The sequence below is a fragment of the Helianthus annuus genome, chromosome 12 (genome assembly GCF_002127325.2).
Source record: "Helianthus annuus cultivar XRQ/B chromosome 12, HanXRQr2.0-SUNRISE, whole genome shotgun sequence".
NCBI lineage: Eukaryota > Viridiplantae > Streptophyta > Magnoliopsida > Asterales > Asteraceae > Helianthus > Helianthus annuus.
This window is the reverse complement of record NC_035444.2, coordinates 25,937,433-25,960,670: the sequence shown is the minus strand read 5'-3', so window position 1 is coordinate 25,960,670 and position 23,238 is coordinate 25,937,433. Positions and strand designations below refer to the sequence as shown.

The following is a 23,238-nucleotide window of genomic DNA, read 5'->3' as shown; positions in this document are numbered from 1 at the left end:
AGATATGGTAATGTTGAGTTGACCTTATTTGACCACATGATAATGCAGGGGAAAACTTACTTCAATGCGCCAATTCATTAGCAGTAATCCATGATTCTTGTAGATATCAATACTCCTAGTGGGAAAATATTAAGACCTCTTAATGTATTTAGGTTTGATATAGCAAACACAATGCACCACAACCAAATGAGGAGAAAGAAGTCCTTATCAGTAATACGAATATATGTTATGGTCTAGTTATACGTAATAAAAATGAAATAATAGAACAAAATGATAAATTATAGGGACATGGCATCTTGCAAATTAACCACATCACCACTGTCTGCTCTCTTTCCTTTTAATCCCCATCTGGGAAGACTAGACTGAAAATTGCATCATCGATATGTCTGTCTCGTTCATTCCAGTCATCCTCACCATGTGTAGGCTTTACTTGGTCTTAAGAAAGCACCTCAATCTTCATGTCTAAGCTATCTTTAGCTCTTATCACTCTTGGATTTTCTCATAGTTTATATGACACCTTGTCTATTATCAAAACTCGATTACATATTATATATAATCTTGTTTATGTTGAACAGTGATTTACTGTGAGCTCTTTAGCTTTTTGTGATAGATTTGAATCATTGTCATTCTTGGTCTGTTTGTAAACACTTTAGCAAGTTAAACTATTTCCTTGGTATTCAAGCTACCTTTTTCCTCAAAAGTCTCATCTTTTTTATTGAGAAGCGATGTTACCGAGGTTCTAACGCTTGACCTCCCACTCTCAACTCCAATGACTTAACTATTGACTTAATTAGTAGAGCTCCTTGGTATTTATAGCATACGGGGTTTGATTAGTACGCAAATCATTGTGTACACGGGTTCATTCTAGATGATAAGTTTCTTGATATTCAGGGATCTTTATAACTGATCCATTATGTTATTATCGTACAGTTTACGATTACAATAATGAAAAATACAGACATATATGAAAATATAAAAAATAAGGGAGAGCCTTGAAAGAGAAGCAGCCGAAGAAAACCAGCATGTGATGAACGCTTACAATTATTATTATTAGAATTATTTAACAACTAAGACAACACATAGGTTAAAAATCGATTTGTCACCGTGCATTTTAAATAATGAATGACACATGTCAATTCCTTGGAACTAATATATGATTAAAAAACATGTATATATGACAACTATACTTCAATCACAAAATATAAATGTATGTAAGATGAGATGGTTCAATCAAAAATCAGGGGTTTTTTATGGGTGTTTAAGTGATAAGGATTTATTTCAAAATCAATACTATGTTAAAATTCGTGAGAACTATCTTAACTTTTATGTAGATTTGAATATGTCGAACTATCTTAACTTTTGGTAGTTTTTTAACATGTGCATATAGATACATACATATAGGAAAAATTCTATGCAAAACACTAATTGTGAGAACACGTAAAACAAAATAAATCACCTATTTTTTCAGTACTAAAAACTTAAAAATTAATGAAAATGTTACAAATATAAAATTTATTGTTTCTCACACTAAAATTCAAAACAAAATATGAAAATTTTCAGTTTTAATATAACCTACACATATGTAGGTTATATGTACATTATGTGTGTGTAAAAATATATGGCTTATATATATATATATATATATATATATATACACACACACATATGAATGTAAGAAACATAAAATTTTAAAAATATAAACCTTAAATCCCGATATACATATAGGGAGATGGTCATGTAAAAACTAGTTAAATGTGAAAAACTAGAAAACTCTAAAAAAACTTAAAAAAACAACAAAATTTATTGGCAGATTGGATATAAATAATCCCACTCAACTCAATTTGGCCGATAATAATCCCAAGTCAGTTATTGCCCGATAATAATCCGAACTGGTCAATTTTTTTTTGTAAAATAGTCCGCCATTAAAATAGCTTAACGGAGTTAAGTTTTTTTCGAATTACAAACCGATGTTTTAGGGTTTTTTATCAGAACGAGGATACGAGTCGATTGATGTAAAATTTACCTCGAAATATTGCCCAAACCCACGAAAACGGTGCTTCAATTCCGGTGTTTAAACTTACAATTAACAAAAATCAAATCATTTCGAGGTAAGTTTTACATCAATCGACTCGTATCCTCGTTCTGATCAAAATCTCTAAAACATCGGTTTGTAATCCGGAAAAAAAAAAAACTTAACTCTGTTAAGCTATTTTAACGGCGGACTATTTTACAAAAAAAAAATAAATAAAAAATAAAAATTGACCAGTTCGGATTATTATCGGCTAATAATTGACTTAGAATTATTATCGACTAAATTGAGTTAGGTGGAATTATTTATTTCCAACTCACCAAATTTATTTTAATAATTTTTGGTTGTAAGTCTACCATTTTGAGATTGGTTTTGAAAACTCCTGATTTTGAAGTTTCTGTCATACGTTTGAATGCCAGTTTTGAAGTTTCAGTCACAACATGATAATGTGACAATTTTTTTAGATGTTTTTGGATTTCTTTATCGGTAGTGATGGATCTAAGAACTTTTTTCTATGGGTTCGTTTTGATAAATTCTAACCATTTTTTCTAAATTATACAAGTTTCTTATTAATTTTTTATTTTTTTTTTAAATTAAGTGGGTTCATGTGAAAAAAAAAAAAAAAAAGGTTGGATCGCTTTTCAGTGAGTTTTTGGTGTTTTTGTATAGAATAACTGCTTTTATGTGAAAACTAGTCAGGGAGTTTTTTTAGTGTTTGGAGTGATTTTTTAGTATATAGTCATTTACGGGTGCTCTAATAAAATTAAAGCTAGTGTCCACTGACAAAGTAGAGTTCCACAAGGTCTGACTAAGGAACTGAGTTAACTTCAGCCACATTTAGCATGACTCGGTCATTATGGATGAATGGGATATGTAGGCCCTCACCATAAACAAAAGTGACCCCTAAATATTGCAAGTGTTCCTTCTTAGAGTTCATAATATTCACCACTTTTGTTGACTAGTTATAACTTCCACTCAAACAACCCTCCTACCCTCTTTGGCCTTTTCTTCTACTCTTCTATTTTATCTACTTCACACCACACTCTCATTCCGCATTTTTCACAACAATATGTCCTCTAAACTCCACCAAATTCTCTCAATCTTCCTCTTTCTCTACACAACCCTAAATTCCGCAGTTGCGGTGGTGGATCAGGAGTGTCCATATCCATGCTACCCACCACCAATTGGCGGTGGTAATAGTGGAGGAGGCGGTGGTGGTGTCGGTGGAAACAATCCACCAAAAACCACCTTTCCACCGCCTTCTCCAACGGGGTATTACCCTTCGCCTTCTTCTATATTCCCATATAACCCTCCAAACCCTAACTACTACGGCGGGGGACAGCCACCGCCCGACCCTGTGGTTCCATGGTTCCCTTATTACTACAAGAAGCCGCCTCATAGCACTGATCAACCCTCATCAACAGGCAGCCGACAACGATCGACTGTTGTGATCTTTTCGATTGATCTTCTTGTTTTATCATTGTTGTTACTTGTTGTTTAAGTTACCTACGTACCATGTTTAAAATTCTTTACTTTCTGTTACTCTTCTGTGAATATGAGTACTATGGTGTTATAAATGTTGCAGAAGGGGCAAAGTTAGAATATGAAGAAAAAGTAGAGGCAAGAAGGTGGTGAAAAGATGATAGAAGAAGGGCCACAATGTTGAAGGCTATTGATTAAGAATATTGACAACTTTTTCTCTATTATATTATCTTCTTGTTAATCATTTTGTCATCTGCATATTTTTAATATTATTGTTTCTAATCATTGATGTTCACTGGTTGGTTCTTGGAATCTTGGAAGTCTTTGGTTTATAATTATTTTACTTTTTAACTCTGGTTTTGGATTTTCTAGAGGATTTGTTTCTATAATAGCGTCTACAATGTATCAAGTCCACAGCCTTTACATAGTATTTTCAAACCTTCCTCGAAAATCCTTACATAGTATTAAAAAAGTATTACAAAAATAGTGTATAGAGAGAGACAGGTTAACATACAAAATAGCTTAACGTACGATGCATGCGTACGCGATTGTATTTTCAATGTGCAATTTTATTCATCAACATGCGATTTGTAAAACACAAATATAACATGCGAAAATAATATACGCCACTTCACGCGATTCCAATAAAATACACCACATGCAATTTCATTATTTCATATGTATATAACATGAACATGCGATTCCATGAACAATACAGCCACTTTTATGCACATGAGATTTTATCTAATATTAATAAAAGAATACATTTAATGCCACATGGCATTCTTTTTATTGATTTAGGAATAATAATGCCACATGTCAATTTTAAATTTTTATTATTTAATTTAATTATTTTATTAATATTAGATGTGACACAGGATTCTTTTATTAATATTATATATATATATATATATATATATATTTCATTAGTTTTATTTAAATACTCAAAATATTTTAGATTTTCGCGATGATCGAATAATAAAATATTCAAAATTAGTATTAGCGATAAAAACATTAATATAAATTATATTATTGTAAATGTAATATATATAAACATTATAAATATTAATTATATAGTTTTTCTTTCTTCAAATTTTTATGCGAATAGCATTCTCTCCTTTAATTAAATATAAAATTAGTTAATATAATTAATATAATAATTAGTTCTACAATAATTCTAATAGGTATCTAATATTATAATTAATAACCGTAGTTCATTTTTTTAAGATGTGTTATGAATTATATTAATTTACTAATAGTATTATTAATATATTATTTATTATATTAATGTATCGTATTGTAAACAACTTCAATATTTAAATGATATAAATATAAATAGGTTCTCAACGGGTTCGATCAATCTAATTGGAGAACATCTCCACGTTTGCATTTATTACTCTAATTTCTAGATCTATTATCAAAATGCATATCAGGATTTCAAAATAAAAAAATAGTTAATCTCAAGCTATCCATGTTCATCTAAATGGCATTCTATAAACATCACCGCTAATAATAGTTTTAACTTTACCAAAGCATAGAGGTTTACCTTTTCTATTAACATACAATAAAATACCATACTACTACTATTATTCTTCAATATTTCAAAAAAAATCTGAATATTTTCAAAATAGAGTCATACTTGCTATGAACGAAGTTGTACAGAAAGTAAATGATCACCTACTTTCATTGCTTCCCGACAGAGAAAAAGAATAACTAAGTTATGTAAATTGGTGCACGTATAAAAATAATTCACTTGTGTAAATTTGTGCAGATATTGTAAAGTTACATAATTTCTATCTTTAGATCTCTGTAATACACAGGCTTATAATCAATAATAATTTAATGCAAGTCTATACTCATTAAAGTACATGATTTCTATAAATAAAGAAAGAGAATAATCAATACATGATTTCTATCTATCCTTTCAAACCTTTTCAATAAAGTTACATGATTTCTATCCCGACAGAGAAAAAGAATAACTAAGTTATTGCTTAAGTACATGATTTCTATCTATCCTTTCAAACCTTTTCATCAATGTCCTAAATGGAGTTATACTTTTAGACTTGCCAAACCATTGATAATTACTAAAGGTCAGTGTTTCAGTGGCGTTATCAAGAAATACTGATGGAAATAACAGTTTATGTAATGGAACTTGACTTTAGATCTATCACTGTTTGATCAAGATCTATCACTGTTTGATCAAGTTATTGAGGCGTCATATTATCCGGAAGTAATATTGGTACTCAAACGTTTATCCTAAGATTTCGTTTAATACCACCAAATATAAGGATTCCCTCTAAATTAAAAAGAAAACAGTTTCCTCTCGCCCCATGTTTTGCCATGTAAAGTTGGTTTGTTTATAAAAGAATAGGTTTTTACCAATGACCAACTGTTACATCATCTATGGTAAAATAAATCACTTATGTAAATTTATGAAGATGATATAAAATTAAAAAAATTATAATTTTATATCCTTAAACCCGTGTAATACATGGGTCTAATAATCTAGTTTTTAACATTTAGCACATGCGATTTTCCATCGGGTACGTATCGTACGATAAGCCCGATTGTACATTACACTTTTTCTCTCTCTTTATATATAGGGGAGGGACAGAAACAAAAAACCCACTTGAGTTAAGAAAACTCAAGAAAACCATATGTAACAAAAAATAAAATTTCTAAAGAAATTAGGGAATGTAATTTACATGTTATCGAACGTTTTGTAACAAAAAAAAAACATTGAATTTTAAAAAAAAAATATAGAAAAATCCCTTGAGCGCTTTTTGTTTTGTTTTGTTTTGTTTTTTTTTTTTTTTGGTTACAAAACATTCGATAATATGTAACTTACATTCCCTAATTTCTTTAGAAATTTTATTTTTTGTTACATAAGATTTTCATAAGTTTTCTCAACTTAAGTGGGTTTTCTCTCAATAATTCCCTTATATATAAAAAAATTGACACAAAATATAAAACTTATCTTTTTTGTGTAGATTTCAGTGCTAACAAAATATAAAACCTGAACTAACAAGAAGATGTGAATCACAAAATAGGACATTAAAGAGATTTTGGAATCTTAAAAATAAAAATAAAAAAATAAATACTATATTTGAAATTCGACCAACCAAATGATCTGTTTCACCAAATTCAACCGGGCGGTTCAAATAGATTAAACCGGGTTGGTTATATATCGGATTTCAGATCTGATCAGCCATTCAACTCCGATTACGTTAACAATGGCTTTTCTTCATATAAGAAACTATTAGAAAGCAGACCAGCATATAGTTGATGCTCTGTTGTTTTTTTTTTTTTTTGGTTTTTAAAATTGGGCATCTTGATTAAATAATCACTAGTTTTATTGTCGTCGCGCGTTGCGGCGAAACCGAGCAAATGATAATGTAAAACAAACATGATTTGAAAATAAAGCATGTTGTTTAGAAAGCTAAACCATTAGAACGGTTTAGTTTGTCATCGTACTGTTTTATGATATCAAATAAATAATAATTTACTATAAGTACAATTTCATTTTTAACAAAATTTATAACGGAATGCCCGGGAAAAAATCAATTATAACTACGTACTTAAGTTTTAAGAAAAAGTTATAAACGTATAATATTAAAGAAGTATCAAATTAATCGATAATATGTATTCTAAAAAAGAAAAGAGAATATGATTTTAAAAAAAGAAAAATAGTTAAAAATATGTTATTAAAAATAAAAAATGATAAAAAAGCTATATATTATTATAAAATTAAAATTACTATTCATCAAACTTCACTAACAATATATATATATAATATATAATATATATATAATATATAATATATAATATATAATATATAATATATATATATAATATATAATATAATATATAATATATATAATATATATAATATATAATATATATATATATATAATGGTTTCAAAGAGTCGATGTTAACTTTTCTTGTTTTTAATATTTTATACTTGTTTTGTCGTTGTCTTCTTAACAATTAATAGATTTATAATTAATAGATTTATAATTTCTTATTAGCTCAAGAGATATTCCAAATTATCATCTTATTCTTTTTTAAAGTTTTACTATGTTATTCTTTTCTAAAGTTTTACTATGTCCGTTAGTACTTTGTACTTTTCTAGATTGGTCTTGGGCTCAACCCACTGCCGGCCTATAAAAAGCCCGGCCTTAAGCCCAAAAACGGCAATCAATCCTAAAGGTTTAGTCTCAAATCCTAATGTCTCTTAGTTCCATAAAGCCCAGTACATATATTTCTTTTTAATTCCATATATCTAAGTGTAAGTCTCTTATATTTATTTAATGTTATTTATTACACAAAAATTAACTAGAAATGTAATTGTTGTAGGTGTATACTTTTATGCTTCACAAACTTTATTTTTGTTTAGGGTATGCTCACCAAAGATAAATCCAACTTTATTTTGCTTGGAAGAGATTCAAGTTATTAGCTTTATTGGACGTAATATGGATTTTACACGATGTATAGTTTTGTTTTTTAGACTTTATACGACATATATATCATAACAGGTTTTTTAAGTTTTATATTCAAACAAAGGTAACCATGTGGTATTTTTTTTTGTTATCCTTGTAATCAAAATGTTACATATTGTTAAAAAAAATTAAAAAGGAATTGTTATATAGGTTATTTTATTGTATGTAAATAAATACTAGGTCTGAAGAAATAAGGAAGAAACTTACATTATCATAGTGAAAAACTGAAATGACAATGTAATCAATATGTAATAAAATACTATTAATGCGGTATATATAAGGTTTGTATAAATATTTTATTTAGACTTATACATATTCTTAGAGGATAAGAACATCCACAAACACGTCATGTACCATAACACCAAGTTTTGTATTAACCTTTCAAAAATCATCCAAAAAAAATCTTTATCCTTGAGAATCCTTATATTTCCACATAATCACCACTTTTTAACTATATTTTCCATAATCAAGTTATTTTCTATACCAAATGTAACTATTTAGACACTTAGTTACCATATTATAAAATAAAAACAATAAAAAACAAATACTTTGCTGGTATAATAATTTGTATAAATTAAGTATTGTACCTAAAGAAATGCAAATGGTGTACAAAAAGAAATAATGAATAAAAGTTTAAAAATAAACATAACATATTTTTTTGTCATTTTACTCAATCAATGGAAGTAAACCAATTTAAAAAATTAAAAATAAAGGTGATGTACAAGTCATTAAATCGCATGATGTTCAAGTAATTGAAGCACATGAAGAGGATCAAAAAAAAAAAAAAAGATGGTTATTTTCATTAAAAACAAATTTTGTTTTATTGCCCAATTTATATATTTATAGGATTTGAAAAGTTAAAATAACATTGATGTATAAATTGTTAAACAAGTCATTAACACATTTGAGAGGGTTAAAACAAACAAAAGTTACTTTTTTATTTGGGGCCACTAACTTGTTCGAACAAAATTCTTACAGAATGGCACAACGCCCATGGACAAAGCCCTTCCAACGCAACCCTTGGGAAGGGCTTATTCCACATGGAATAAGCACATACCAAATATGCATCTCTGAAATTGGGGTAATTATTATAAAGCTCACGTGCAGTGTCAAAACTTATAACTTTGATGCACAAAGTTGCAAGTAACAAGTACTGCCGGCTCAAAGCATTAACCATTTGGATTCGTACCCCCGCTTCATGGTGAATAACGAAGGAGAAACCTTGTAAAAACTCCACCCACTTAGCATGACAAGCACTAAACTTGTGCGTTTCGACAATATACCTCAACCCCCTTTTGATCTAAAGTAGAGGAAAAGTCATTTGTAAGGAGATAATAACAACACATGTCAAGTGAGTGAATAATATCATAAACTCCTTGTCATATGTTGAATACTTTCTCTTGGTGTCATTCAGCTTTTTACCAATGAGGGAGATATATCTTTGACCTTGGCTTAAGACGCCACCGATCCCCAACCCTAAGGCATCAATTTTGACCTGAATTGCTTCGTCAAAATTAGGCAAAACTAACAGAGCAGATTGTGTAACCTGCTCCTTAGGCATCTAAAGGCTTTGTCAACTTTGGGGGTCCACTCAAAACAAATCTTTTTGAAGCACTTACTAATTGGTGCTACCACCGTGCGAAAATCCTGAAATAAAGCATCGACGGAAAGATGCTACTCCATGAAAATACCCGCATCATGCGTGCTCCGAGGCATGGAGAATTCCAAAATAACACTCACCTTGGTAGAGTCCATACATAACCCTTCACCTGATATCATACAAATGAGAAAGGCCACTTCAGGGGCAAGGAAGCTACACTTCCCTAGATCGGTGTATAGCTTTTGTTCTCATAAGAGTTGAAAAACTTGTCGCAAGTGTGTGCAGGTGCCCTTCTAGGCCACGACTAAAAATCAATATGTCGTCAAAGTAGACCACTAAGAATTTGTCAATTAAATCTCTAAAAACCATTGTTCAACAATTGCATGAATGTACCAGGTTCATTCGACAATCCAAATGGCATCACCATCCATGCATATAATCCTTCATGAGTCTTAGAATTCGTCTTCCACTCGTCTCCAGGCCTCAACTGAATCTGATGCATAAGACGATCTTGGAAAATAAATGTGTGCTAAAAAACTGATCAGCTAGATAGTCAAACCTGGGAATAGGAAACCGGTATTTAATAATAATCTTATTAATGGCACGAGATTCGATACACATCCAATTCTTACCACCGGGCTTTGGAACTAATAAAGTGGGGACTGAACACAGGCTTGTGTTTTCCCGTACCAAGCCCTTATCTAATAACTCTGAAACTTGACGGTGCAGATCCTTGTATTCTTTAAGGTTCATTTAATAGGTAGGCTTATTCCGAATTACAGATTCACTCACTAGAAAATGCAATGTTAAATGTCCCGAGCCATCAACAATCCGAGTGTGATGTCCACTGAAAAGATACCTCTAAACTCCTATATAAATAAAACAACTAAGGAGGAATCTAGTTTCCTTTTATATGGGCTTCGAGCATCACAAGAGCAAAGACAAACTCGTGATCCTGTAATGTCTTTCAAGATGAATCGGTATTGAACGGAATAACAAATCGGAAAATAATAGAACTTGGCTAAGCACCCAAATTTTATTAATGTCAAGAAGCTATCACAAAACTTGACTCATCCAATCTCTAATACCCAAAGCATGGTATTTATAATCCAAACACACCTATTAGATTATAACTATGATTGCTAAAAATCTATCTGTTTTAGGACATGATAATAATAATTAATTATCCGCTCCTTAATTAGTTTCCTTGCCTTGCACGCAAAGTAACCTTTAATTCGAAATTTCCAACAATCACCCCTGGAATTTCGAACTCGTATCTGACAAGTCTTTAACTCCAAGCTTTTCAGTCATCTCCTTGAACTTGATCTTCCCAAGAACCTTCGTCAAAATATCCGCCTTTTGATCAATGCCACTAACATGCTCGACCACGATATCTTCACGATCAACACATTCCCGAATGTAGTGAAACCGGGATTTTATGTGTTTGCTTCTTCCATGGAAAACCGGGTTCCTCGCGAGAGCTATCGCCGATGTATTATCAACACTTAACACCGCCGCTTGAATTTTCTTGTCGAATAATTCACCAATCAATTCTTTTAGCCAAACCGCCTGACACGCGGCTGCACTTGCCGCCATATACTCCGCCTCACACGATGATAACGCAACTGTACTTTGCTTTTGAGAACACCAAGTAAATGGAGAAGACCCAAAATAAAACACGTGTCCCGTAGTACTTCTTCCATCGTCTGGATTTATGTTGTGACTACTATCACTGTAACCGACCAACATATTTTCTCCTCGTGTATAGGTAATGCCATAACTACAAGTACCTTTTAAATAGAAAAGAATTTGCTTGATGAGAGCTGCATGAGATTGCTTCGGGCATTGCATGTACCGACTGGCTACTCCGACCGAAAACGCCAAATCTGGTCGAGTCTGTAAAAGGTACCGGAGACACCCGACAATTATTCGATATCTCGTTGCATCAAAATCTTCTTCGTCTTCAAATTTAGAAATTTCCACGTTCGGGTCTATGGGAACACTAGTAGGATTGCAGTTAATCATACCGGCTTCCGTCAGTATTTTCTTTGCATACGCCTCTTGCTTAATTTTTATCCCGTCGTTGCTCTGCGACACTTCAATTCCAAGATAATAAGTAAGCTTTCCCAAATCCAACATTTCAAAGTGTTTAGCCATCCCGCGCTTAAACTCCATAATAAGTTTCAAATTTGAACCCGTCACAATTAAATCGTCCACGTACACGCCGATTAATAAGACGTCCGTTCCAAAGGTTCTTCGGTATACGGCTTGTTCTTGCGAGCACCGGTGAAATTTCATATCTAATAAAATATTATTTAATTTCGTATTCCACGCACGTGGAGTTTGCCTTAACCCGTATAACACCTTCGATAATTTATAGACTTTATGTTCTTCGCCTTTTTTAACGAACCCTTCCGGTTGAACGACATAAACTTCTTCTTTTAATTCGCCATGTAGGAATGCGGATTTAACATCTAGATGATGTAATTCTCACCCTTCATTCCCTGCGAGAGATAAAAGTAACCGAACTGTTTCAAGTCGAGCAACTGGCACGAACACTTCATCAAAATCGACTCCGGGTTGTTGAACATAACCCTTTGCCACGAGTCTAGCCTTGTGTTTATTTAGTGAGCCATCTGCGTTTCTTTTAACCTTTTAAACCCACTTCAAAACAATCGCTTTTGCACCACGCGGTAACTCGGTTAACGACCACGTATTTTTTTTAATTATTGATTCGATTTCTGCGTGCATTATTTTAATCCACTCCGGTTTATTTTTTACATCATTAAAATAAGCCGTTTCGTCATCCGCAGGCAATAAAAATTCTTCATCAATAGAGCTCGAATTTAAAACATATTCATTAAAACGTACCGGTGTAACCGTAGCGCGATTCGATCTACGAACAACTGGCTCGGGCGTAACAAAATTATTTTGTGCTGAACTGGATCTATCAGGCGCATCATTATTTTCACTTGTATGAACCTGATCATACCCATGTGGGCCTTCACGAATTGGACTTGAAAACCCACTGTTCCACTTAAAATTTTGTGAACTAATATTTTCCATTCTTGGTCTTTGCTGAGATAACTCACGTGACCCTTGCACTATTGGAGTATTTGTAGACAGTGTGCCATGTGGGCTAGATGAGGTGCCATCATTGGATGAAGTGTTTTGCCCATCACCATTGTCACCGAATGAGTCACTTGAGTTTGACATACTTGAACCACTACTAGATTCGCTTGTCTCCGTATTTACCAAGCCAACTCCCGTATCGATTACACCATCAAACTCTACCCAAAACATACCCGGTTCGCGAGACTCTTCGTCATCAAAACCAATATTTTTCCCCAATTCCAACCACGCGTTTCATCAAACTCCGTATCCCCGTCTCGACCCACAACAATTCTTCGAGTCGTTGGATTGTATAGACGATACACCCCCGAACCTTTTTCGCTTCCAAGATAAACTAGATGAGTCGAACGATCGTCTAATTTTAGAAGATGCCCGCCAACAATTTTCAAATAAGCGGCACATCCGAAAACCTTAAGAAATTGAAGATCCGGTTTCTTTTCTTTTAACATCTCGTACGTGTTTTGTCTTCGTGTAACGCTCGTGTTGGAGTTTTATTTATTAAATTTGTTGAGTACCTCACCGCCCCCCCCCACATAAAATTAGGAACTTGTCGCGCTTTTAATATACTTCGAGTCATCTCCATTAAGGTACGGTTTCGCCTCTCCACAACCCCGTTTTGTTGAGGTGAATATGGAGCGGTTAAGTGTCGAATAATCCCTTCGTTTTCACAGAACCGATTGAACTCATGAGACGTAAATTCTCCCCCTCGATCAGTTCGAAATGTCTTGATTTTTCTACTAACTTCCACTTTCACCATGACTTTAAACTTTTTGAAGGTTTCAAACGCGTCACTTTTTTTCCTTTAAAAGAAAAGTCCACATGAAATGTGAAAAATCATCAACTAAGACAAATACATACCTATTTCCCGCTATTGTGCTCAGAGAAATTGGACCGCATAAGTCTCCTTGAATAAGTTCCAAGGCACGCGTTGCCCAGAACGATGCCATCTTCGGAAAAGATTGTCTCGTATGCTTCCCGACTAAGCACGAATCACATATTTGATTTTCATGATTGATTTTTGGCATCCCCATGACCATGTCTTTATTCACCATTTGTTTCATGAACTCGAAATTTAGGTGACCAAGTCTCGTGTGCCATAACCAATTTTCATTATCAATCCGAGCTTTCAAACAAACGGGTTTTCCAACTTTTAATTTAATCGTATAAAGACGATTTTTAGATCGAGCGTCACGCATTAATAAATAATCGTCTTTCATACGAATATCACATCCACACTCCGTTGCTTGACCGAGACTAATTATATTACTACGTAAACTAGGGATATATCTCTTTGCTCCCCCGTTTTACCCAATAGTAATATAGACCCTTTCCCGCATATTTCAACTTGAGAACCATCCTCGAATTTAACTTTGCCACCAACACGCTTATTTAATTCAGAGAAAAGAGATATATTACCCGTCATATGGTTGCTCACGCCATATCCAAATACCACAAGTCTTTTTCTTCCGAACCGTTCTCATAATTTTTTGGAATGACCTTTTCTTCATTCAAGTAAACGATTTCTTGAACATCTTGCACCATAATCAAAGACGGGACAATTTCTTCCGCATCGATCAAGTTTGCTTGTTTCTCTTTCTTTCGCTCTGGACATCTCGAAACAAAGTGACCGAACTTGTCGCATCGGAAGCATTGAACCTTCGAATAATCCTTCTTTCCTTGTTCTTTATCCCCTTCGTTGGACCCGCCTTGTGACCCGCGGTTTTGACCAGATTGGTTTCGACCGCGTCCACCACCACGTCCACGGTTCGAGCCTTTCCCGCGTCCGCTACTCGAATCGCGTGAAGTCTGTCTAGAACTTGAAGAGGCATTAGAATTATTAAACATTGGTTTCGTTTGAGTACCTTGATTATCCGACTGCAATTCTTCATCTTTTATGCGTTTTTCATACGCCTTTATTCGACCAACAACATCGTCGAATGCAACCTGTTTTAGATCCACAAGTTGCTCAACTGAGGCTACCATATGGATGAACCGCCTTGGTAAACCACTGAGAAACTTTTTCACGATCCTTTGTTCCTCTATTATAAAACCGAGAGACGCCGCTTTTGAAGACATTCCTGTTAACTGACTAGAAAACTCATCAACTTTACTAGAATCCTTCATCTTCAACGCCTCAAATTCTGACATGAGTGTCTGTAGTCTTGCTTCACGTACCTGATCGGCTCCCAGTTGGCGCGCTTTCAGTGCATCCCACATCTCTTTTGTCGTCTTCATATTACCAACTTGCAAGATCTGTTCTTCCGGTATGGATTGAAACAACAAGGCAATCGCCATATTGTTTTTCTTCACATCGGTTTCAGTTCCGGGTTCAATGGCCTCCCACACGCCATGAACGTTAAAAATCGCGTGGATACGCAACACCCAAATTGTATAATTAACCTTATTCAACATCGGGCATTGAAGCGTTGTTGAATTTGGAACCGATTTCTCGGTATTCGAGCCGCTTCCACCATCGTCTATTCACTGTGATCTTGGCATTCTTTCTGACTCAAGCGAGCTAGTACGGGTGAGGATGGTTTTCAACTAGCAATCCCAACAGCTTCACAACGACACACCCCGTGAAGATATCAGATTCTTGTTGTTGCCCCCATCAATAACCAAATCACAAACGCTTCCCCGAATTGTGCAATGGGTGCAAAATAGTTGGTTCAAGGGGCTCACTCTCTGCTCCTCATTAGTGACTTGGTCGGTACTCAACAGCCATCTTGAGACTAGACAATGGCAAACCTAAGATTTATTTTCCGGGGGTGTTATTGGAGGATTTAACCATACTTTTAAGGGGTGCGATCAGAATTTCGGTTAAATAATACACTAAACTATTTTACGGGCCCCAACCGCACTTGGCTATAGGTCCGTCACTATGACTAGGGTTGTGACTCCATCTTGCTTTACTTCCTAGGTTGCCAATTCCAATGCTTGTCACGCCACCTCCTTTAGACGGCGAACCCTACTGCATAGATTCCGAAGGATCACATCCTTTGGGTCTCGGTCCTTTGGGTCTCGGTTCGCACACTCGTTGCCACATCCGGCAATCGAAGATAACAGTTACCTTGTATGCTAAGTTTATGTGAATCATGCCCATGGAAATTGTTGTCTCGTTCAGTGGATCTATCATCTAGGTTGAACCTGTCTTCACAAAAAACTGTCTGATTAGCCAAAGTTCGGATACCACTCGATGCAAGTAGAACGAACTCAAATAGTCGGCTTGATTAATACTCAAAAGCTTAACAATGTTCAAAAAACAATCAAAAAAATTAAGCAAATACTAAGGAAACTCCCGACTCTAAAACATATTTAAAGAAAATACTAAGAATACTCCCGACCCTAAAGCATATTTAAATAGATTCAAAATAATGGACAAACAAAAACTCTTTAAAACAGCCCATGATTCATACAATCTTATCAACCAGGGATACTGAGCAGCAGCCCAACTGGCACGGTGGCTTGATTTGGCTCGTTCTCGGTCCAATTCTGTCTTCAGCCCCGCCCTTGCGTCTGGCACCCTTCATTACCATATTGATGACCCGATGACCATGCATCAAAATGAATGCAATAAAATTTTGTATGGTCGTAAAAGTTTCTGCTTATACAGATGATTCTCTTTCAGTACTATTAAAGAAAAAGTCTTTTAACTCTTATAATATGTTTGTTATTAGTTATTACCATATAGAAATGTGGAACATGTACTCAAAATGTATATCTATCTAACTATGAGTCTGAGGCCCTATGCATTTAGTTTTATTGTTGCAAGATCGAAAAATCCAAAAAATATGGCGAAATTCATAAATGCATATATAAATACCAAAAAAAATAATGAACTTACACACGTGGGGTATCGGTTAGATACAAGATCTCATCATCTTTAGAGGGGGGATGTATGCTCATGATTCATGAGATGTTCCATTTAATCAAGAAAAAGGACGAGGATTGGTGATGCATGTACTCGTTAGGTTCGTGAAAAGAGCAAGACACTGGGTACGTGGGCTCTACATTATGAACTCTTAAATAGCAGTAATGGATTTCATAAGGAAAATCACATTTTATACAAAAGTAGAATGTTAAAAGTGGGACCCAAAATACTCAAACTTGAATTAATAATATTTTGAGATTGACTTACACTCTCTTACAACTAACTTTAGTTTCTTTAATTCACAGAAAATTGCATGATAAATTTTATTTTTTTTAAATTCTATATCCATCTATTTGGTATAACTATATTTTATTTCATAATACCACCAGTCGGTTGAATTTCCAAGGCCTACCCAACAAAACATGACACAATTCCACGGAGACCACGTCACACCAAGCTTCCTCCACGTAATGTGTTCTGATCATAAACTTTAATAGGTGATGCGTGTAAAATGCAACATATAAATTACATCAATTGTGGCATAAAACTAACCCTTTTTTAGTACTAATGTTAGAAAAAGTGTGCTTTTGTCTTCCTTTTGTACTTTCAGGATTAAATGAGCTCAAATGAACAAAAGAAGTAAAAAGGCAGCTAAATCTAACATAAATACAAGAAAAGGAATAAACGTGGCATGCCCGACCCCTCGACTACATCCTCCCAAGCAAAAACAAGAGAACAGAAGGTTGAACTGTCACACCCTGATTTCCACGTGTCTCACCGGTGGGCCCGGTGGGGGATTACCGTGACGTGGTTGGCAACATAATAGTCAAACAACACAATTATATGAATGCACAACGGAAGCAAAAGGTAAAATATATTACAATCCGAATATATGTAATATCCAGTATTACAACGGAGAGTAAAAAGATCCACAGGCGGATCGATAATAAAACAGAAACAATAGTTCAACAGACTTTGACATCTAGAGCTTGCGAGACTTGAGTAATGATGTCTAGAGTAGCCAGCCTATTACGTCTAGCACCTGCACTTAACCTTTTTGGAAAATACGTCAGTTTACACTGGTAAATACAATTCAACTGACTCGTTTTGAAAAGAGTTTGTAAATTGATTTGAATGCACTTCGGCAAAAATATCTTTATAACTTGGGACAATTATTTGTATATAATCTTGTATACAGATTTACTTATTTGCTGTCCATTAGTACCGGTTAGAAGAGCCGGTTTAAGTTATCTGACACGCCACCGGTATAATGCCCACAAGGTAGATTCCTTTAGTGGATTACCAGTTTTTACATAATGCATCTGTCAGGTGTACGCCTACACCCCGTGCTTAGGTCGTGGCCATTTCGTAAAATGATGCCAAGGATATCCGGGACATGGTCATTTAACCCCAAGGGCCATACATCAAATAATACAGAACAAAGCGGGTTATGTAAATACATTAATCACAATCCGATTTAAATGACTACATACCCGACCAAGCGGTACTTTTATAGTACCGTATCCCAAGCCCGTATAGGGAAATAAGTTAAGAGTATTTACCTGAGCAAAGTATCAATCAAATACAGCAAATGCAAGTACTTTTACTGGGCTCCTAATCTGGAACGAAGGTTTATAATAACCTATTAAAATCCTAACGGGTCTTTAATTTAGCCTTAGCTTAGACCGGCCAGTTTCAAAGGATAACTATGGTTTAATGACGTGAAAGGCGAAAACCGGGAATGGAATGTGATTTGGACCCAACAAGTTTGAAGACTTGTTTTATATGGGTATAATAACCACACTCTGGATTTTGAGGTCAAAACAATATGGTTTGACCCGTCTCGGCTAGTTTATGTAAACTAGTTACATAAGCCGAACCGTGCGCGCAAAAGGCGTAACGGGTAACCGTAAGAGTCCTACACTGGTTTCCTAAGTCAATATGCTTAAAGAGGTTGTGGTATCAGTAGGATACCTTCCATAATGCCCGTAACGAGTTTAAATCCATTTTATGCCCCGAAGGGGTATTTCGGTCATTTTAAAGATTATAAAAGAGATTTCTGAGTTTTACAGGAAATCTGAGTTTTCCAAACAGTTTATAAAGTTCAAAATACTTTATTTATTATTTAAAATCAGTAGCAACTGGAATCGGGTCAAAAGACCTTGTAGAACTCATGTTATGGCCGAAAAAGTGTATATTCGGTAATTACCGAACCGATGCCATAACCGCAGGTTATGAGCAGGTTAAAAATAATTAAAAATCTTTAAAAATCCCAAAATATTATTTTACATCAATGTGTAAAAGGTTTGGTGTCGAAATCTGGGTTTAGATAGGCGTTATGCTAATTGCGCTATTTAATTACTAAAGTTTCCGTAATTTGCGCTATTTAGCATAACTCCTATTCTGGACCTCGGATTGACGTGTAATTTTAGGGACATGCTTAGAAATCAGTAACCAAGGTTATGGTCCTTTCACATGTCCGAAATTCTCGTTTTAATTTAAAAAGGGCGTTACGGTCAACATTTAAGCATTTAACGGAAAGGTGTAAAAGACTCGGACAAACAACGAACCGGTCACAGAGGGTTATACCATCATGTAACCTGGTCCTAAGAGAGTCCTAAGGTATGTCTAAATCATACTTTAACGGGTCAGAACTGAAGTCAAAGCAAAAGTCAAAGTTTTGCGACTTTCGGTTCCGAACCGGGTCGAAACAGTAAATGGTCGGATCAAACAAGCTTAGACTAGTTAATATACTTATTATCATGTTTTGTGAGTGTTAAAACAGGTTACACACCATCTACATTACTGATTATGCATTAAATCGCAAAATAGCATTTCTGTTGACTTTTTCTAAGCACGTTTGACTCGACATTCGGATTAGTTAGAGTGGGAATCAGAGGGTGCCCTTTTAGTGGTTTAAAGCCCACATGATTACCAACTTATAACTACCATCGATTCGACAAACCACTGGACCATTTGTGATTTATCGCTAAGTCGACCGTTAGTTACGACGGTATGCCTTCTAAGCTAAAACTAAGTGATAACTCGAATAAGAAAGGAGTAGAACACTTACTGAAGTCCTATGCACGAAATGTGACCACTTGAGAGAAGGTTTGAGCTCCAGAAGTGATCCAAGAATGCAGATGAAGGTGTGAACAATGGGTTGCACATCATGGCCTTTATATAGTCCATTTCTCACCATAAGAAGTTGACACACAACTCTACCACTGGCCACAACTCATCAACACGTGTCCCTAATGCTTAGGGATTGTTTAGGGGTCACTTGGAAGGTTTTAAATGCATTTCATGACGTTTAGAAGGCTGAACAGGCAAGTTAAACATTTTTCTGCATCTGTGACTTTCACGCGGCCCGCATTAAGGATCAGGCAACATGGACGCGGGCCGCCTGAATCCTAATGTCAGGAACCGTATCTACAGATGGCTCGCGGCCCGCATTAAGTTACCCAGATCTTTAACGCGGCCCGCCTCAGGCCTGTAAATCAAGATTTCCAAATCTTTCGTCATGATTAGCCTGACCTTTCGGTTTCGAAGGGGTAACTTTGCGATTTGGCCCTCGATTTATTACAAATAAGGGCCTCGTGACTTTTACCCGCATTGTTAAGTCCCCGGTTAGTTTAATTACTATTCGAAAAGCCTTAACTTTTATTGTTGACGCTTTTAACCCCTCGTATACGAATTTGATCATAACTTTCTCGTTTTTAAACGGAACTTCGTGAAATTTATATCGTATATTCTAGTGAGCGTATCTTACTGTTACAAAGTCTCGGGTTCGTCAAATGGTCACTCAGAGGTATAAATTAAACATGTTGACACATTTAACCCCTGTAGTTTGTAATCTCTCACTTTCTTCCGCGTTTCGCTCCGTACGATCCATGATTTATTCGTTTGAAGGTACGAGCATCATTTAGGGTTACTATACAGTATATTTACCCCTCGTTGACATTTCTAATCCTCGAATTTACATACTTTCAAGGTTTGTCAACTCTAGTCCTTTATTTAGTATTTAATACCACGTGTAAACTCATGACACGTGTCAACACATTATTGGACAGAAAATTTCGAGGTGTTACATGAACACGCCCCGTGCTCAATAAACACAGGGGCGTGCCCAAGTGTTTGCAGAAAAGACAAAGTTGTAGAAGCTTCTATCACCCACCACGGGAGCGTGCCCAGCAGACACTGGACCGTGGTCAACTCTAAGATTCGCAGAATCTAGGGAAATCTTGATAGTACAGATACGCTTGTGCACACGGGGTCGTGCCCAGCGGACACGGGGGCGTGGTCAACTAATGCAGACAAACTGCAATTAATGAAGAAAGAGAAGATGGGTAGACACGGGGTCGTGTCCGGGCTTCTGTGCAGACTACAAATAGAGGTTCTTGGCTCACTTGCAAATCATCTCTTGGCAAACCACCTCTCTCACACTTCACCCATACTCCACCACCACCACAACACCATCATCCACTAGGGGTGTGCATGGGTCGGTTTGGTTCGGTTTTACTATTAACCATAACAGCTAGTTCGGTTATGGAGTTTTGGTAACCATAACCATAACCAAACTTCGGTTACGGTTAATCGGTTATGAAGTCAGTTATGGTCCGGTTTTGGTTAATTTCAGTTAAGTAACCAAGCAAGGTTTGAAATAAATAGGGTTGTGCACGATTTGAACTTAGCTTGAGCCTATTTTATAAGATAACAGTGACTAAACTTTTTGGTTAAACAACCGATTTAGGGTTATTTTTAATAAGGTAATTCTCAAATAAAAACAATTATGGCCATAACACCTTAGTTTTTTTATCAAAATAGATGGCATCTACATCAAGATCATTTTGTTACTAACATACTTTTATCTTAGTAAAAACCCTCTATATGGGTTTGTAAAACACAAATCCAAAGCTTCATAACCATAACCATAACCGATTGAGCGGTTATACAAAGTTTCATAACCATAACCATTGGTTATATTGGTTATCGGTTATTAGCAGTGTTGTAAAAGTCGGATTACTCGGCCGAGTACTCGGCGAGTATCGGTCCTCGGACCCCCTCCGAGGCGACTTCCTCCTAGGCGGTCTCAATTAGTCGGCCTCGGGATTACTCGGGAGTACTCGGTGCCTAGTCGGCCTAGTCGGCCTAGTCGGACGTAGTCGGTCTAGGCGGTCAACGTGGTTTGTTGACTTTTAATCGGTCAAAATCGGCCTACTCGGCCTTGTACTTGGACTACTCGGCCTTGTACTCAGACTAGTTGGACTTGTATTCAGAATATTTGAACTTTAAACATGTTTCATTTTAAACTATACTCAGTTGACATGAATTATGCTTATTTTAACACATAAATAATATATAACAATTAATTTTCTTTATATTTACCATGTCCGCGTACTCCCCGAGTACTCTCCGAGTACTCCGATTACTCCGATTACTCCCAACTCCCCAGTCGGCCGACTAGGGACCGCCTAGCGACTTTTACAACACTGGTTATTAGTGGTTCCGTTTTGTCGATTATGGTTCGGTTATCGGTTATGGTGGTTAATTTGCTCACCCCTATCATCCACCACCATCATCCATCATCCATCATAGGGTGTGTGTAGTAGTCTCGGGATCCAAGATTGATCGTAAGAGTTCTTGACAATCAAAGACCATGTTTGCCTAAGTCTCTTACATCACTTGGTGAAGACAAACATTTAGTGTAATACTTTTTATTTTTAATCTGTTCGCACTTTTTGTTTGTTTATGTATTAATGACTTTAATAACTAGTTTCTTATGTTGAAGATGAGTCTTCCTTATCATTTGTTCGTGGTGTCTTGGTGTTATTTTACTGTCTATATAAAATAAAAGATTTACACCATTCATATCTCCATGGTCTATATGGAGATACGTTGTCTACCTGGTCGGGGGTTAAGGGAATGGTTTGGTAAGAGTCTTGCCTTGTTCAGTATATAGATCCTGCAAGGACATGGGTCAAGCTTAGTAGGATCTCCTTCAACACCCACTTGTATTGGATGGCGGGGGTCCGAAATTCTTGATCCCCTTGATTGGCGCATTCTAGATACACCTTTATTGATATTAATTATATTAGAAATGTGCTAATTTTTATACAAATTATATTAATATAAACGGTTTTTATATATTATAGGTTATAAAAGAAAATGAGTTAAATTGTTGAACTTATAATATTTAAAAGGAACAAATGTGGCATTGTTACAGAATATCATTCTTCATAAGAATTAACTGATTTTTAATTAATGTTTGTTAGTTAAATGCAGAACATGATGATGCAAGTTGCATATATTGAAACAATGGACAAATTAATTTATTCTATGGTGGCTTGTACGTGATTATTGGAAAGAAGAATGATGGGCTAAATTTCATTAGAGTGAATAAGAAGTATTGGGCCATAACTATCAACAAATATTGGGTGGAATGTGATTATTATTGGGCTATGAGGGGGTGGCCTGCAACGAGGATAAAAACGAAAAACGGCAGAAGAGGAGGGGGACTCCACTTTGGTTGGTTCGCAATTTTGGGGAATTAGGGGGCAGCCGTACATCACGATTGGGGGCGACATCATCATCATCGAATGGTGGGGACTGTTTCATGAGGAA

At 35.3% G+C, this 23,238-nt stretch overlaps 3 protein-coding genes across 3 annotated transcripts; 1 reads left to right on the top strand and 2 right to left on the bottom strand.

The window, feature by feature from the left end:
- The first annotated feature begins 2,988 nt into the window (after window positions 1-2,988).
- Window positions 2,989-3,823, top strand: LOC110916460 (uncharacterized protein Mb2590-like). Its single transcript, XM_022161188.2, has one exon. It carries the CDS (start codon window positions 3,099-3,101, stop codon window positions 3,528-3,530), a length of 432 nt encoding a protein of 143 aa, XP_022016880.1. The 5' UTR covers window positions 2,989-3,098; the 3' UTR covers window positions 3,531-3,823.
- A 7,039-nt stretch (window positions 3,824-10,862) lies between these two features.
- On the bottom strand, window positions 10,863-11,909 carry LOC110919596 (uncharacterized mitochondrial protein AtMg00810-like). The gene has a single exon (XM_022163866.1). It carries the CDS (start codon window positions 11,907-11,909, stop codon window positions 10,863-10,865), a length of 1,047 nt encoding a protein of 348 aa, XP_022019558.1.
- A 2,265-nt stretch (window positions 11,910-14,174) lies between these two features.
- LOC110919594 lies at window positions 14,175-15,155 on the bottom strand. Its single transcript, XM_022163865.1, has one exon. It carries the CDS (start codon window positions 15,153-15,155, stop codon window positions 14,175-14,177), a length of 981 nt encoding a protein of 326 aa, XP_022019557.1.
- Window positions 15,156-23,238: the final 8,083 nt, after the last annotated feature.